This window comes from Pantherophis guttatus, chromosome 2, assembly GCF_059756535.1.
Source record: "Pantherophis guttatus breed Tessera chromosome 2, ASM5975653v1, whole genome shotgun sequence".
NCBI lineage: Eukaryota > Metazoa > Chordata > Lepidosauria > Squamata > Colubridae > Pantherophis > Pantherophis guttatus.
The window spans coordinates 28,421,035-28,438,693 of NC_142064.1; the positions used below are offsets into that span (position 1 = coordinate 28,421,035).

Below are 17,659 nucleotides of genomic sequence, written 5' to 3' on the forward strand. Positions count from 1 at the left end.
TTACAGCCCAGTTGAATTTGAATTCCATAGATGTTCTGTACCAAACCGCCAGGTACTAAAATGTTGCAAGTCAGAGGAGAAACCAATGTAGAAGTATCACTGAATGTTACACTAGAAACAGTTTCATTTATTATGCTATATTGTTCTTTAGGGACAACTGTTGTTTTTGTTTTCCAGATAACTTGCTCAGCACGAATTTTGCCATAAGAACAATTATTATCGAAAATGCAAAATGCTGTAAAATTGGAACCAATGGACAATACTACCGGTGACTCTGGGATGATATAGCCACACATGTTCATAAGCCCATCTGAAACTGAGAGAAATGATTACATTTACTTTTCCATTGGAAAACATATTTATTATTGCTATAAACAATAAATAAGATAGAAAACAACAACAGCCTTCGCAAAACTACACTAGAAAAGTCAACTTTTCTCCTGGGGGGGGGGAGAAGTGTGATGTCTGACATAAAACACTAGTCACTCTCAAAACATAAACGACCAGAAATTCTACATGGTCTTGAGGAGAAACAGAACATTCCCCTCCCAAATTATTGAGCTTAAAGCTTTTATTGATTTATTTTAGGCTTTAAACTCAAAGAGAAGCTTGATAATTGCTATTTGTATTGATGTCTATTTAAATTTTAGCATTATGCTAGGAATTAATGTTTTCTAGGAACAAGTTCTTCTAGAACTAGAATAGTATAGTTTTATTATTATAGAATTAGAATAGGACCAGTAATTAAACAGTGCATTGAACCAACTGCATAGAAGTGTTATATTTCCTTTGAGATAACTAGAGCAAACATCTTAAAAGGAGTAAACCTACTGACACTGAGGTAAGTGTAGCACAGAAAGACTAAGCTAAAACTTTACTCGATCAAATCTACCAAGGACAGATACAGGTTTTCAGTGGTATTTTCTGCAAATGCCATCATATCACTGCTGTTGACAGCTCATCAAAACATGACAAGATTGTTCTTAATTTGGGGGACTCCAAATAAAATTAAGAACTACTAGAGTCTCATGGGCTTAAACCAACCTGTGTGGTTAGTCCCCCATCATTCTTGGATCACTAATTCTTTTATTGTTCCCTTGCTAAATTCAAGTCATAAATCAGTTAAATGTCCTTTGATTCAATTATTAGTCTGTTGCTGCTTCATGTTGTTACATTTTGTTTCAATAAATTTGAATTAGTATCTATTCAAAAGGTTTTAATCCACAAATAATCAGCACATCAGTAGAAAACTCTGAACCTATACAGAATTTTGTTAATACCTACATTCTTGTTCTATAACCTAAGTTTCAAACTAATACTCAAAATCACTAATGTAATTTAAACACAATATTAAATCAGTCTCATTCACCAGTGCTATAATTCATCATTACAGACTTACCTCCAAAGTAGTAAATGCTCAGGAGAACGTAGACACCTTGCATTGACATGCCCCATTTTGAAAACATTTTGATCCAAGTCACTGTAAAACAGTTATGCAACCTCTTTTTAGAATGGTGAATCAGACATTTATTTTTATGCAGGTACTGTATCTCCTAGTAGGTAAGTTCAGCTATCTTAATTAAGCATGATAGAAAGTTCAGTCAAAATCAAACACACACGGACAAATACAGGAAGCCATTAGTTAACAACCACTCATTTAGTGACTGTTCAAAGTTACAATGAATGAGTGCCGGTTATGATCTGTAAAACCGATAATTGTAAATATCTGAAAGTTAATACCAAAAAAAGGGGAAGGTTTCCTTTTAAATCTAAAAGAAAAATTAAATTTTATTGAATCTCTGTTGTTAAAATTATGGCTTTTCTTGGACTTTAATTTCCCATAATGCTTTTTTTAAAATTCTAACCAACTGATTGGTTGGTACTATACATCAGAATATTGTTACAGGATTAAGTTTATTTATAGTGGATGTATTTTCACTGACATCTTGCTGACACTTGCCTGTACCTACAACTGTAAAGCTTTTGAGTTTTCTGAGGGGTCATTGGTGCTTTCTGAGCTTGCTTGTTTTCTTGCAGAAATTTGATTATCCAAACTAGGTAACATCATCAGTGTTATTAAGGAATGTTGTTTGCTGTCAGTTTATATTCTGGTGGCTTGCCTTGTCAGTGTTGGTTGGTGGGAGTTGTTATCACCCATACTCCACTAGCAATCAGCATCCAGATCAGCATAGATTAACTCCAAGGTTAACAGCAGACCAACAATCAAGTAAACAATACCCCAATCAAGAAACTGCCAAAGAGCCAACAATAAACAGTTCAACCAAAGCATCTCTAAGCCTTCCCCCACTAACACTGACAGGAAAGCCACTAGAATATAAATTAACAGGAAACCCCCCTCCTTACTAACACTGATGGTGTTATCTAGCAAGCTCAGAGAGCACCAAGGACCCCTCATTTCAATCCTGAGCTACAAATATTGGTAATAAATATCTCCTTTATTTGAGTTTTCTGCTTGCGATACAATAAGGCAGTCAATCGGAGTAGTCTCTAACTGCGAGAAGAGTATTTCAAATATGTTCTAGAAATGTAAACTTCAAGAAGGGACTTAGCATTTTTGGTAACTTGTAAAAAAACTAAAGAATTATGGATTGAACACATATATTCAGAAAATTAAAAAAAGATAAATGTACAGTCAAAACCAGAGATATTTCTGCAGGTTGACCAATAAAAATTGGAAAAATGATATAGTACTTTGTTCTTATGTATGATGGTTGGCAGAGATGGTGACAACCTTGATTAGAGAAAAGACGCTAATTTTAGTGCTAACTGGAAGTCTCCTTTTGGACTTTTTGGGGAAAACAGAAAAAAAATGAAATTCCATATTTTTGCACAAATTCAAATCTCTGTGAATCAAAGCAGGGCAATAACAGAACAAGCCTATATCATATGAACAAATGTCCCTTATCCATTTTACTCTCCCAACATAATGAAGTTATATTCAATAAGTAAATCTTTTACTGAATTAATAAGATCACAAGAAACAGTTAATATTATATCCTTAGCTACATGGATTTGTTAATCTAGGATATTTCAGCTACATTACTGTAAAATTTCAATTCAACAGACTTTGCAAGCAACAGACCATGGTTATATACACCATCTGCATCAATTATCTTGGCTGCTATATATGTTTCATTTGGATGTATTTCTATTTTTTGTTTTAAAATGTTTCTAGTATTTCAATATAATGTTATAATTTATAGTTTATAAAAACTATAATTTTTTAAACTGTAAGCCACACAGAGTCACTGACTGAGATGGGCTTGTTCTATTATTGCACCAGTTTGATTCAAAGATTTGAATGTATTTTTGAATTTGTGCCAAAATATGGAATTTCATTTTTTTTCTGCAGAAATTGAATCTAGTCCTTGATTTACTATGGTTCATTTAATGACATTTAATTACCAATTGCACTGAAAAAAAGTAACGACCATTTTTCACATATATGACCGTTGCAGCATCCCTATAGTCACATGATCAAAATTCAGATAACAGTACTTGCCAACTCATTCATATTTATGATGGTTGTAGTGTCCTGGGGTCATGTGATCACTTTTTACAACCTTCTGACAAGCAAAGTCAATGGGGAAGCCAGATTCACTTACAACTATTCCTAAAATAACAATTGCAGTGATTTATTTAATAAGTGTGGCAAAAAAAATGGGGGAAAATTCATGTGTTTCACTTAGCAACATACATTTTTGGCTCAATTGCGGTTGTAAGTCAAAGACTGTGTAAATTATATAAATGATGTAAGTTGGATAAGGTACCCTGTTTTCCCCAAAATAAGACATCCTCTGATAATAAGCCCAATCGGGCTTTTGAGCACATGGCAATAAGGCCAAGTGCTTATTTCAGGGTTAAAAAAAAACGAGACAGGGTCTTATTTTCAGGGAAACATGGTACTAACATATACAGTTTAATAAAAAATTGGAAATAACAGCAACTCATTCCCCAATTGCTGTTAATTCATATTTTCAGTAGAGTACTTTTCTATAACAATAGGTATTTGATGCCACGTATCCCCTCTTCAGCCTTCCACTAAAGTACAGTAGAGCACTAAGTTTTCTCTGTCTTGTAGATTTGGCAGGAGTAATATTATGGTATAATTATAATTGTTAATTCTGAATCATAAAGTTTGGTGAAGTAGATTTATTCTCTACCGGTAATAAAATGCTTCCAAGAGATATGACACAGATCAGAATGTTCCAAGTATACAACTGAAACTTTTGCCATTATTTAAGAGGCATGACACATTCTCAATTCATGGGAAACTAGCATTTCCTGCAGTGTGAGTAGTTACAACCAGCAGAAGCTTCTTACATGCAAACCAAAAGTCTGTCTAGAGAAACGTTAAGACTGTTTTGCACATTACGGTAAACAAGCTTCCATAGATGTAATGACCAAGCATCATTGGCATGTTTGTTTCTCCTCAGCATGCCAAAATTGCTGAAAATTCTGATTTGCATATGAAAATGCTTCCATTGATTCATGGCCAACCTCAGCTCTGAAACTGATATTTTTATTTGACAATGTAAACATCTATTCCTTTTTTAAAGGGCATGAAAATCTCTTTCCAGGGGGAATAAATGAATATTTATCATCAATATTCAGATCAATATGTGAAGAATGTTTATTATAGTGAAAGAATTTTACATAGGTCTTATGGATACTTTATAGTAAATTATTACTAAAAATTCTTAAAAGAAACAAAAAAGGGTAATTAGGTTGCAAACATAATATAATTTCAAAAACCCAAATCCTAAACAGAATTGGATGTATCTGAGCCATTTTTTCAATCCGGTTAGGCACAGCATTATATTTGCATAGGTATGCATATACACCTAGTCCCTTTCAGGGCCAGCAACTTTATCCAAAGCACAGAAAAGAATAGTAAGCAATTAAAATATAGCTAAATCTAGTTTGCATGAAAACTCCTATCTACCTTTGCAAATCACAATTGCTTTCACCTACCAATGCTCATCCACCAATGTTGTCATTGCATTTTGTTCCTTAAATTTCTCACCTCTCTTCTGAGGATCTTCACACCATAATTCATATCTTCTCTTTATTCTTTCCCTTATAATTCTCCCAATTTCTCAACTTCATTAAATATTGCAACCATATTTAGACTTTTTTTTTTTAAAAAAAAATTGATTTATGCCACCCTTCTCCAGAGACTCAGGGCGGCTTTCAAGGCGTTAAGCAATAGCCTTCATACTTTTGTATATTTTTATACAAAGTCAGCTTATTGCCCCCACAAACCAGGTCCTCATTTTACCTACCTTAGAAAGGATGGAAGGCTGAGTCAACCTTGAGCCTGGTGAGAATTGAACTTGCAGTAATTGCAGGCAGCTGGAAGCTAAATACTACCTTTAACAGTAGCATTAGTCTGTTGTACCACTCAGGCTCTTATATCTCCATAATGCATAATACAGTTGCATCTAAAATATTTCTCACGGCATTATATGGTTTAAAATATGCTGCAAATCATGTCAGCCAAGATTACATAATAATTATACAAAAGGTGCACATTCACATTCCTAACCTGAAAACCTCCAACTTCACAACAATTTCTTATACATTTATCCATAAATACATTAAATGCGGGCTTGTTTGTTGGTTTATAAGGTTATCCTGAAGAGGGGCTACAAGGTTGTAAAAAGAGAGTACAGTATTGCTAAGTTAGATATCCTATCTTGCACAGAACAGACTGAATATTTATTTGTTAATTTTATTTGCTGCCAATCTCACCGTGGGGCTACTCCAGGCGGTAGCCTAGAAAAGAAGAAAGGAAGAAAAATGAAAATAAAATGAAATAAAAATGAAATAAAAAGGAAGAAATGAACAAAAGATAATAGAGCAATAAAATAAACAATGAAAAATAATACAACAAGAAATACAACTACAGGATATGATTACCAAAAAAGAAAGATGGATGGATAGAGAGCAGAGTGTAATGGGAGAGGAAGTCGATCTGCCATCAATCTAGCAGTTACCATAGTGTGAAACTCTCCTATTTGGATCCTGGGCCAACCAGCAGAGCCAGGTCTTTAGGCTCTTGTGGAAGAATAGGAGGGTGGGGAGGGCAAAGGGTGGGCGCTGAGGCAGAGAAGGCTTTTCTTCTGGATCCCGGCAAATGGAATTCTTTGACTGATGGGCTCCGAAGTAGGCCCTTCCTGTTGTAGGAGTATGCCAGGTTTGTGTAAAGCTGTTTTTTAAAATTTCATTTGAGGCATACTGGCTAAAATGTGCCAGCATTGACTGATGTTGTTCTTATAGTTAGCAGGGAAAGCTGGGTGTGGCATGGGAATGGCTAAGACAGTAGTCTTAGCCAGTAGTCTAATCTTCTCTACTGAAAAAAAAGCTACATGAAATTTATTCCATTTATTTTTAGAAGCCAATCCCATGTTGCAATGTTTGATTGCCAATACTTTTTTCCTTATATTGACTATAAGATACCTCTTTCCTAAATATTTACATTTGCAAGCATTCAAGTGGGAAAGGAGTGATTTTGCAAAAGATGCTTATTAGGTATTTTATAATTTCTGTGAAAAAGTAACATGTTATATGATACAGGAAAACAATAATAACAAAGGCTTCCTTGGTATGTGTTTGAGAGCAATTGAGGAATTTCCTTAAGAACATTGTTCTGGCTGCTTCTTCTTCTTTCTACTACTATTTATAGAAAAGTATTAACTTAACGGGCATCAAAATGCTAGAATATGTTTTCAAGAGTACTCAACATACAACTCAAAGTTGCCAAGAAATATGCATGTAGGAAATTATGTTCATATATGTGACAACACTACATTCTCCTGCAGACTGGGCACACAAACTCTGCCCATATGATGCAGTTCAACTATTACATAAAATAAAAAGAACTGTTCAGTTATAATTGGTCAGCGTTTGCAGCAGCAATCACTTCCATAAAGCACACACAAGTAAATGATTCAGGATTCCATTTTACATATAAGAAACTTGTCTTTATATATAACACATGTATACTTACATGAAGTAAGTATACAATACACAAGCAGGTTCTCCAAGTACAAGCAAAGGAGTTAAGTTTCAGTTCAGAGCTAAGCAGACTTGTTTCAGTTTCAGAGCTGCAGAGCTAAGCCACGCCCAGACTCCAGACTGTTTCAGTCACCAATCAGCTCCCATTGACTGATCTGTTGCTATGTCTCTTTCAGTCTATGAACTCTCATACACTGACATTAGTGCTTCAAAGTTTATTAAAATTGGTAGATATTATATACAGTACTGCCAATTACCAATCTCTTTGTAAATTACAATACATAGTAGCTATTTACTTGTAACTTTTCCTATATTGATATAAAAAACAATACATAATTTTTTATAAAGAATTTAATTGAGAAAGAGTGGGAGACAGAAAAAAAGGAGAGGAAGAAGAGAAACAAAGGTAAACAAAGATACAATTAAATGCAATTATAGGTATAGGATTTTAAATAGTGTGAAGTACAGATACAAACATTGTACAGAACTACATCATAACTTTATGATAAAGCTTATACAACTTTGAAGAATGAGCAGATGCTTCAGCACACACAGACATACACACATACAAAAACACTTCCTAAATATGGAACACTGAATAGTAATTGATAAGAATTCTAGACATCCTTTCTCTGACATCCAGACTTTATATATACAGATAGTCTTCAACTTACAACCATTCATTCAGTGACCATTCAAGTTACAATGGCCCTGAAAGAAGTGATAACCAGTTTTCACCCTTACAACCAATGCAGCAACCCCATGGTCATGAGATCAAAATTTGGGTGCTTGGTAACTAACATGTATTTATGACAGTTGCACATTCCTAGGGTCATGTGATCACCATTTGTAACTTTCCCAGCTGCTTCTGACTAGCAAAGTCAATGGAGGAAGCCAGATTCCATTAATGACTGTATGATTCACTGAATAACTGCAGTGATTCACTTAACTGTGGCAAAAAAAGTTGTAAAATGGGGCAAAACTCACTGAACTGCCTTATTTAACAATGGAAATTTTGAGTCAAATGGTCTTAAGTTGAGGACTACCTGTACCTTGCAGCACGTATATCTAATTATGTATTATTCCATGTGGTCCTATGAGATACAGTCCCAAGTCGAGGTTTCCATTTGTACAAGACCATACAGATACCAGAAAAGCAGATCACAATTCAGAGATTAGAATTTTAAAGCAGTTTAGGAGGACAGAAAGATAGGCAAAACTACAGACATATCAGATTTCGTTGCAAAAAACAAATCCAGAAGCACACACAGATAAACTGATGCAGCAGGATTCAATAACTTCTTTATATACACAATAATACATGACGTTTACAATACCAACAGCAGATTCAGAGTTTCATTTCAGCTCAGATCAGCAGACAAGCTCACACACACTGGTTTCAGTTTCTCCTTCTCAGACTCAGAGCTGAGCCACGCCCAGCCTCCAAAACTGTTTTAGCTCCCATTGGCTGACTTAGTTGCTATGCCTATTCATTGGCTGACCTTGTTACCATGTCTTCCCAGTCATGAATATTCTGACAAGACAGCCATAAATGAATTCATGCTATTTGGGACCATATGACTACAGGTAAGTTTCAACTATCAATCACAATTGAGGCCAGAATTTATGTTGCTAAGCAGGGCAGTTAATTGAGCTGTGTTCAATTTTACAATCTTTTTTGCTATATGACCATGAATCACATTGGTTACTAAGCAAATCTTGCTTGCCCTATTGGGAAATCAGCTAGGAAGGTCACAAATGGCAATCTCGCAATCCAGGGGCACTGCAACCATTGTAAACACATGCTGATTGCCAAGCACCTAAGTGCAAGGAAGGGTTGCAAGCCACTTCTTTCAGCACTGTTTTAACTTCCAGCCAAAAGGTTGTAAATCATCAAACACCTATACTTTATTTTGCAGAACAGATGTTGAAAGGATGTCAAGAAAGGAGAAATGAACTGAGGATAATTTAAATATTCAGAATAAATATTAAGAATAAGAGGAGCCTGGATAGGTCAGCAGACTAATGCATTGTAATTTAACTCCAGCTGTCTGCAATTAGTAAGTTCGAATCTTGCCAGGCTCAAAGTGGGATTTAGTTTGTGGAGGCAATAAACTGACTTTGTAAAAAATATACAAAAGTATGAAGGCTATTCCTTAACGCACTGTAAGCTGCCCTGAGTCTCCAGAGAAGGGGGGCATATAAATCAAATTAAAAAAAAAAGTTATTCCTTCCAAGCCTGTCGCACATCAAATCTAGAGTGGCCCCAGGTAGATAAAGGACAGCCTTTTATTTCAGAAGCCTTCCTTTAGATTGTTTCAAAAATTTTCTTTCCTCCTTTATTTTAGTCATTTATCTTTTACTGTACCCAATAGTGCCTTTTAATTCAGATTGCGGAAACGCTTTTTACTATTTGCTTCTTGTGACTTCGAACCTTGTCACACTTTTCAGACATTATTAGAATATCCTTTTGTCAAGTTTTCCTGTCCTTCCTGAGCTCTCGAATTTCCTTTGGCAGAGTTATCAACCTAAACGATTACCGTTTTTAATCCTTATGAACCAACCCCCCCCCCCCAAATCTGCCTGCGTTTCAGGCTTGTCCTTTTATTTCATTTGTATTTCAGGAAAATATGATCACCGCAATCGTACCCAGGACTCGGGCTTGTTTATTTAAGTCCAGATCCAGGGTCATTGCCCGACTCTGTTCCGAACACAAGATAAAAAAAAATAAAGAGTGTGGGGTGAATAATCCCACTCCCCCAACACCTCTCCCACACACGTACACACACACACACGTACACATCAGAAAAGCACACGAGCGAACAAAAAGCGCTGGGAATTCCCCCCTCCCCTCCCCGCCCCCAGCCCCACATTTTTGCTCACAAGGCTGCAATCAGAAGCGGATGGCGCCAGCCTGATCCGGAGAGCGGAAAATGGGCTCCGCTCTTGGACCGACTGACAGAAGAGGTCTATATCAGGGGTCTCCAACCCTTGGCAACTTTTAAGACTTGTGGACTTCAACTCCCAGGATTCCACAGCCCAGAATTCCACAGCCAGCAAAGCAAAGCTGGCTGTGGAATTCTGGGAATTAAAGTCCACAAGTCTTGAAGTTGTCAAGGTTGGAGACCCCTGGTCTATATAAAATACAGCAGAGGCTGCTCCAAGCCCGGCGGTCCTCGTGGACGCCGAGGGCGATTTTGTGGACTTCCTTTGGGCCCTGCGGCGGCCCCGAAGGAAGTTTCTCATCTCCAAGGGCCGAAGCAGAAGGACCAGAGTCGAGGAAGGATGGGCAGCTGCCAAATCCTCCTCCTTCTTTCGGCCTGGCTCGGCGGCTGAGCTTCTTCTCGCGCCTCCCCCCCCCTCCCCCGCTCTTCCCAACGGGTTAAAAGGAGCGGGGGTCGAGCTCGTAACGCCCTCTTCCCCACTCCACTCCATTCCACTCACCGCTTCGCCTCTCGTCTCGTCCCGGCTACTTGCGCAACCTCGGCAGGCCGCGAACCATCGCCCTGGAGCCCAGCGGCGGAGACTCCTTCGCTACCGACTTCTCGGCTGTAACTGCAGCGAGGCGGCCCAAAGGGAAGGAGCCATTCGGGCCGCCATTGGCGGACCCGGTGGTCACGTGGGGGTTATGGGCGTGGCAAACGGGGAGGAGGCGCTTCCCGTAACGGGTTTTTTTTGGCTGTCTGATGCCGGGCAGTTGGTCCCAAAAGGGAGGAGGAGGAGAAGCGGCGGGGGGGGGGGGGGCGAGGGAACGGGCGGTTGAGGGGATTGACCGGAGAGGAAAGAGGCCCCGGAGTGGGGTCTGAGGAGATCGAAGCATCCCTTCGGAGCGGCTACTTTATAGTTAATATGATGGGCTGTAGTAACATACACGGTTGTACGTGCGTAAAGAGACTGCGTTCCCTTCATCGGGCGCTATATGGAAAGAAACTAAGCTTATATGGAAAGAAACTGAGCCCCATTGTTAATGTCCAATTAACGGTATGATTATTTGCACAGGACTGGCTTGGTGCAGCTAACAAATTGGCTGCAAATAAAAATAGCATTCGAAGGGAATAAATTGCTTTATTTAAATAAAAGGGAAATTTTCTGACGGAACAATCAATGGCTTACCTTCAGAAGTTGTGGGAGCTTCATGGCTGGATGCTTTCAAGAAGAGATCTGTCAGAAATGGTATAAGTTTTTCCTGCTTGGCCAGGAGGTTGGACTAGATGACCTACTGTGAGGTCCTTTCCAACTCTGTTATCCTATCCTATTCTGCTTTATCAATGTCCTAAAAGGAATCTGGCTATCTTCAGAACAGAGAGAAAGTGGGCAAAGGAGGTTCATAGGTGCAAAAGAAAAGAAAAGAAAAAGCATGTGTTTGGTAAGGGATAAAAAGTTTGTGGCAAATCATGGAGGAAGCGATTTGATCTGCAATTAAATGAAATTTTATGGCATTAATAAATCTCAGTATTTAGGAGGAGGGGCTTACTGCAACTAATAGTGTACCACTAATTAACACCTTAATTAAGGCTTTATATTACACTATATTTTCACAGAAACAAGTGACAAATGGAGCAAAGAGCAAAAGGTTTTACAAATAAAGGAAGGTACCGAAAGAGGGAACAGATGTTTTCAGCTGGCATCCTCCTTACAAAAAAGGACAATGTGGGGGAAGAGAGAATAACCTCATAGAGGTTTAGTGTGTTCCCTGCAGAACATTCTGGAGCCAACAGATTTTATCCTTGCTGAACAGCAGGCAGGCCCAAGGGATATTTACAGACTCAGACCACACAAATTCTGGGCTAGTTGGTCCTTGCTGCCTGAGGAAGAACAGTCTGCTTGAAAGAATTGGAGGCGCCTGTACTACCTTCCCACTTGAGCCTCACATAACAGAAATCTGCCTTTTATTTTCTTACTGGTTTCCAAGGAATCCTAAAAAATGTTGCTAGAAGTTAAAAGGCCTCTGATTTGCTCCTCCCGGCCCGTCCTTTTAGCACCTCACTGGCTTCATGGGGAGGCAGGAATCCCGCTATGATAAAGGGAGATGCCAGAGGGAATCTACCTATCAGAGGGTAAGCTTCCTTTCTGGATTTTACACCGCACCTCAGGATCAAAGCTCAGGAAAGAGCATCCCAATTTGTACAACTTCCTCCCCCCACCCCAGTTCACACCAAGGACCAGTTCTCCTATAAAACCCTGTCTCTGGACTCCCATTTCCTCTGGAGCTAAAAACAATCTTTTTGTTCTTGGGAATAACATGAATCTCCTTTCTTACAGTATGTCTGGATTTCATTTTTGATTTGTTCTTATGCATCCCAGCTCATGGAACCCCAAATTATTCTTCAAACAATGTAGTTGTATTTTCAAATAATTGTTCAGATAGGATTTATCAGGGGAAAGGAGTTCACGGATTCCTGGTTCTGTTTTGAGTGTGTTGCTGAAGTATTGTTTCACTTGCAACTCCAGCTAAATAGCAGTTGAGAAGGCTTTATCCATTCAGAAGATGGCTCTCATGGAGAAGATGGCTCTAACCAGTTATAAAGCTTATATTTACCAACATGTTTCCTGATATTCCTCCTAGGCTACTTCTACTGGACTCTTCTCATTTCTACATTGACTTTCCTTCTTACAGCCATAGTTACGTTTTAAGAAACTTGGGAGCAGGGAAGCACTTCTGGAAGTGAAATGTAATTGAGGGTGAAGATTCATTCGCCGACCTTGTGGATTGTTTTCCAAATGTTTCGTTACCAGGCTAGGTAACATCTTCAGCGGAGTTTAGGGGATATCAGTGTCAAAGTTCTTCTGTTTATAAGGGCTTCAGGTGTGGGTGTGTCAAGTGAGGTTCTTGTGATGGGTCTTGTATGAGTCACAAGAACTTCACTTGACACACCCACACCTGAAGCCCTTATAAACAGAAGAAAATTGACATTGACATCCCCTAATCTCCACTGAAGATGTTAACTAGCCTGGTAATGAAATGTGTAGAAACCAACCCACAAGCTCGGAGAACGAACCTTCATCCTCATCCTACACCAGAGCTACAAATATTCGCCACAATTGAAAGATAATTCTCAATGTTTTGTTTTCAGCATAACAGCTTCCCAATTTTTCAACATTTCAAAAATAGAAATTAATGGGAGCAGATCCCCTTCTAGAAATGTTTGGCACCCCAATCTGCCTTGTTGGGGGCCCTAATTGTTTCTTAAGATTTTGTTTGCTGCAGGCATCTGTTATGTTTTAGCAAAAGTAAACTAGTCGAAATAAATTCCTAAATTACTTTTCCAGGTACATTAAACCTGGAGATGTATAGGCTGCCTGTGCTTCTCCTCTAATCTTGCATCCTTCTGAAGATTTTGACTGAATTACCATTTTGCTTGGTTTATTTTATGTATATCCTATCTATTTGGAAATACTAAGGGCACATTTTGCTTGGTTTATTTTATGTATATCCTATCTATTTGGAAATACTAAGAGCAGGTAACAAAACTTACTTTTTAACATGACCAAAATTCATTAAATTCTTGGAAACAATTAATTTACATGCAACAACATTTAGATTAAAATGAAAATAAAACAACTTTATTATTTTGGGAGTATGATCTTTGGCATGCCACTCAGCCAATATAATCAACATAATCTATCTCAAAAAAGGCTATGAAGTTTTAATTTAAATGCATTTCCTCAGTTCCACCTGAACTTGAGATCTTTAGTTATCTCTTATGTATGTAACATGGTGCTTCTTTTCTTGCTGCCTTGAAAGAAACATACTAGGAACTGGCTAAATTTCTTGGAGAGAGTAGCCTTCCCTCTACTCTAAGGATATATATACATAAGGACTAGATTTCATTTCTCCCTTTTTGATGCTTCTCTAGAAGCAATCTAGAAGCTGACTGCAACTTTGTGTAAGAAGCCAGAGCAAATAGTTATAACATGAGCTAACTGAAAACTGAAGATTGCATGTCTTGCCAGTACTTTTTCAGTTTTTTGCTAGATTTTCCTAATTCTATAGCTAACATTATCTATTAGGCTTTTCAGGTTGGTTTCTCTAAGCATGGTGAAGTACAGCTCCCTCAGTCAGCATCATGGGAGCTGAGGCACTTCTGGAAAAGGCAAGGTTGGGGAAGGCTGCACTAAAGCTGCAACTGGGATGACTGAATTCAACTGAGGACCTTCCTTTGTAGTTTCACTTGTTACACAGCTACAATGCTTGAAGTTCCCTCTTTTGCATAGCTTCCAAAGGTTGTTGCCACCTACGTTGCCTATAAGTCACTTCAGCTAGCATACTGTAATGTAACTTTAATCCTGCTGGTTACACACAGAAGGTACTACAAACTCCTTATGATTTTTGTATTTTTTTCCTGTTTTCCTTGTTCAGTCCCAATACTATAGCAGTACCCTCACTTGACTAAAAAAAAATAGCCCACTGTTATTCCAGTAAGGTATCCATTTCCTGCCTCCTTTACTGGATGCTCTTGGCAGCATACATTCTCTTTGTTTTTGTACCATTTTGTTGTATTTGGATCTTTCCTATTCTTGATCAGAATATGCCTTCCATCTCATGTCTACCCTACATGGTGTGATACTCTGATTTCCAATTTGTTTATTAAGTTCTGGTCATGGATTCCCAAAGAAGCAACTATTGTCTGGAATCTGTCATTGCTCTAATTCCCTTAAATCTATTTTTGTCATCATTGCTTAGGGGTTTCTAGTGTATGTAACAAGCTTTATAAATATCAACTGTCTCCAAACTAATTGGGAAATCATTGTTTTTGAGAACACAGAATTGGGCAGAACATTTTTAAAGCTTTAGAGATAGTGATGATAATACAGATACATGGACAATCCACATGTGGTCATTCCTATCCTGATTGTTTCCCATCCATCTGCCAATAGAAAGTATCCAACAGTCAGAGAAATCATTTCATTAGAAACCCAGGAGTATGATTTTGATTCTAGTTCATGATATCCAATTGTTAAGGTTTTCCTAGGATAGTGTGCCTCCCTAGTCAGCCTTTGGAGGGATTTGGCAGAAAGTTTAGAAGGATGAAGGAGAGCAGCAGCATAATCAAGAATGAAGCATGAGCTAGAAATGAGCAATTCCATCAAAGCTGATTCTTCCTGCTTTGATCCCTTACCTGCCAAAGAAACCAAATAGTACCTAATTTAGAAAGAACGCAAGCAAGAGCAGCTTGAAACAATAATTAAAAAGTCAACATGTGTGATTTAATCAGTTTAAATTCTAATTTCAATTGTGTGCTTTTATAACAAGAAATGGTGGTCTATTATTCGCAGCTATAATCTGTGCTTCACTGCTATCTCACTGAGCCACTGAATTTTAGTAGACTTCAGGTTTTAGGAAGTACTGGGAGAGGAACAAGCTATTTATTGCCTGCTGTAGTGGCCACATAGACCATTGCAACAAAACTGACTCTTGTTTCCATGGTATGGTGTGCTTTGATTTGTTCCTTATGTGACTTCTTAGAAACGCTAACCTTTGCCTGAGTCTAGGAACATTGTAGTGTTCTAAGTTCTGGACCGGACTTAGTCTAGAACTTGGTTTGTCTTGGCCTGGATCTGGCTATGCCTTTGCCTAACAATTTCACTGTAACACCCTCTTGTACTATAGACCTTGGACCTTTTGGCTATTCATAATCAAATAATCAAATGCTACTCTTGCGTCAACTCCATTTACAAGAATTCTTCAGGGTCCCATATATTCCACAGGCAACTCTTAGAAAATGTCCCCTCTTCCCCCCTATTTGGCAGACATGCCCATTATAAAAATTACTTTATGTGCAAGCAAATTTTTTACACTAGTCATTTTGTAGCTTTTTACATGTTACAAACAAAAACTTGTTAAAAAGTCCCATAAGTGTCCACTTAAAATTATGTTTATTCTTGTTTTATAGTGTGACAGCTCTGAAGTCTCCAGTCTGTACATAACAAATTGTAGAACATAACACCATGTGCAAAAGGCACTTCTTTGGAAGTGAAATGGGTGGATGTTGTTGACTCAGGGGCAGTGGTTGTCTTCTGCTTATAAAGCACAGTATGAGTTCTAAGTTAAATGTGATAAGTGAACATATTAATATGTATGAAGGTGAATTGTACTAGCATTAATTAATGCAGACTTCATTGTCAATAGTAAGGAAATAAGCATTTGACTCTTCTTCCTATTTAGTGTTAAATACCATGCTAAAGATAGATTATGCCCACTTAGCAATTCAACTTCCTTCTAAGAGAAGTTTAAAACTGAATGTGTATGTTATATAGCAAACATTCCACATACAGTACATATTGTAAGATGTTTATTTTGCATCAAAAGGACAGTTTTTATGTACTGTTATTACTATTAGAAATCAGATTTTTTGCCAAGCTTTGGAGTGGTTAAACCTGGCCCAGTTAAAGAAAGTTACATAAGGCACAAGATTTTTATGGCTATGCAGGGGTTTCATGATATTTCAAGAAGAAAAGAGAAACTACTTGGAAGTATAGGTAATCCTTGATTTATGACCATAATTGGGGCCAGGACTTCTGTTGCTAACTGATGAGGTTAAGTGAGCCGTGCTCAATTTTATGACCCTTTTTCCATAGTCATTAAGTGAATTTGGCTTCTCCCATTGACTTTTTTGTCAGAAGGCCAAAAAAGAAAGGTTGCAAATTATAATTGTGACCATGGAAAGCTGCAACTATCACAAATACATGCTGGTTGCCAAGCGCCCAAATTTTTATCACAGGATTATGGGCAAGCTGTGCCAGTCATAAGTGCAAGGATTTGTATTAAATGATTTTTTTTCAGCACTCTTGTAACTTTGAACAGTTACTAAACAAATGGTTGTAAGTTGAGGATTGCCATTAAGGCAAAGTTGCAGCTCATGAACAATAGGCAGACTTGCTCTTGCAAATGTAAACTAAGCACTTAATTTTCCCCAGTATCCCAAATTCTATGCATCTTTGTACACGTAAAAACTAAAAACCATATCTGAGAGAGAAATGAGAAGATAGAGTTACGTATGAGGATCTCCTAGCAGAACCAAGAGTGTGAATTCATCCATTTGATGTGTCCTAGAGTTGATAGGTGTGATTTAGTTAATAGTTTTTCTTTGGTGGTTCTTATGCTTTCCCCAGCTATTGCCCACCTGAAAGGAAGGCAAAGACTGTAGCTCCATCAGAAAGTTTTGCCCCATCAGAATGTCGTCAGCAACATTTTCATATACAGTTGGAAGGAGTCCCAATTGCTCAACAACAATCCCTGCATTACCGAAGAGTTTCTGCTCCTTTTGATTTATCAGTCCTTACACATGCTAGTCTATACCTTGTAACTTTGAATTAATAAACTGGACCAGGCCCAGGCCTAGAAAAAGAATTGTATCTCTTTTTTAGACAGTTTCAATATTTTGTAGGATCTGCTGAAGTATTACTATCAGCCAGGAAAAAAATACAGTCCCATGATCCAAAGCATGTTTTTTTATAATCTGACTGTCCTCAACAGTTAAATTAGATAGTTTCACACACACCAGTACACCAGTCCTCAATTATTTTCCAAAGCAATAACCTTGGGTTTAATAGTGGTCAGAGGTAGTATGTGTATGGAAATAATGTTATATGCAGAGAATTGTGATCTGTAGGCCCA

At 37.9% G+C, this 17,659-nt stretch overlaps 1 protein-coding gene across 2 annotated transcripts in view; it reads right to left on the reverse strand.

The window, feature by feature from the left end:
* Positions 1–10,872, reverse strand: part of IL6ST (interleukin 6 cytokine family signal transducer) — a 28,153-nt gene extending 17,281 nt beyond the window's left edge. The window contains exons 1-3 of one of the 2 annotated variants that reach the window (XM_034440898.3): positions 10,486–10,872; positions 1,400–1,480; positions 5–316 (exon numbers count right to left, since the gene is read on the reverse strand). In XM_034440898.3, the coding sequence (XP_034296789.2) occupies positions 5–316; positions 1,400–1,466 (379 nt within the window). In that variant the 5' untranslated portion in view covers positions 1,467–1,480; positions 10,486–10,872. The remainder of the gene's footprint in view (positions 1–4; positions 317–1,399; positions 1,481–10,485) is intronic. The other variant, XM_034440899.3, reaches the window with a different exon arrangement.
* Positions 10,873–17,659: the final 6,787 nt, after the last annotated feature.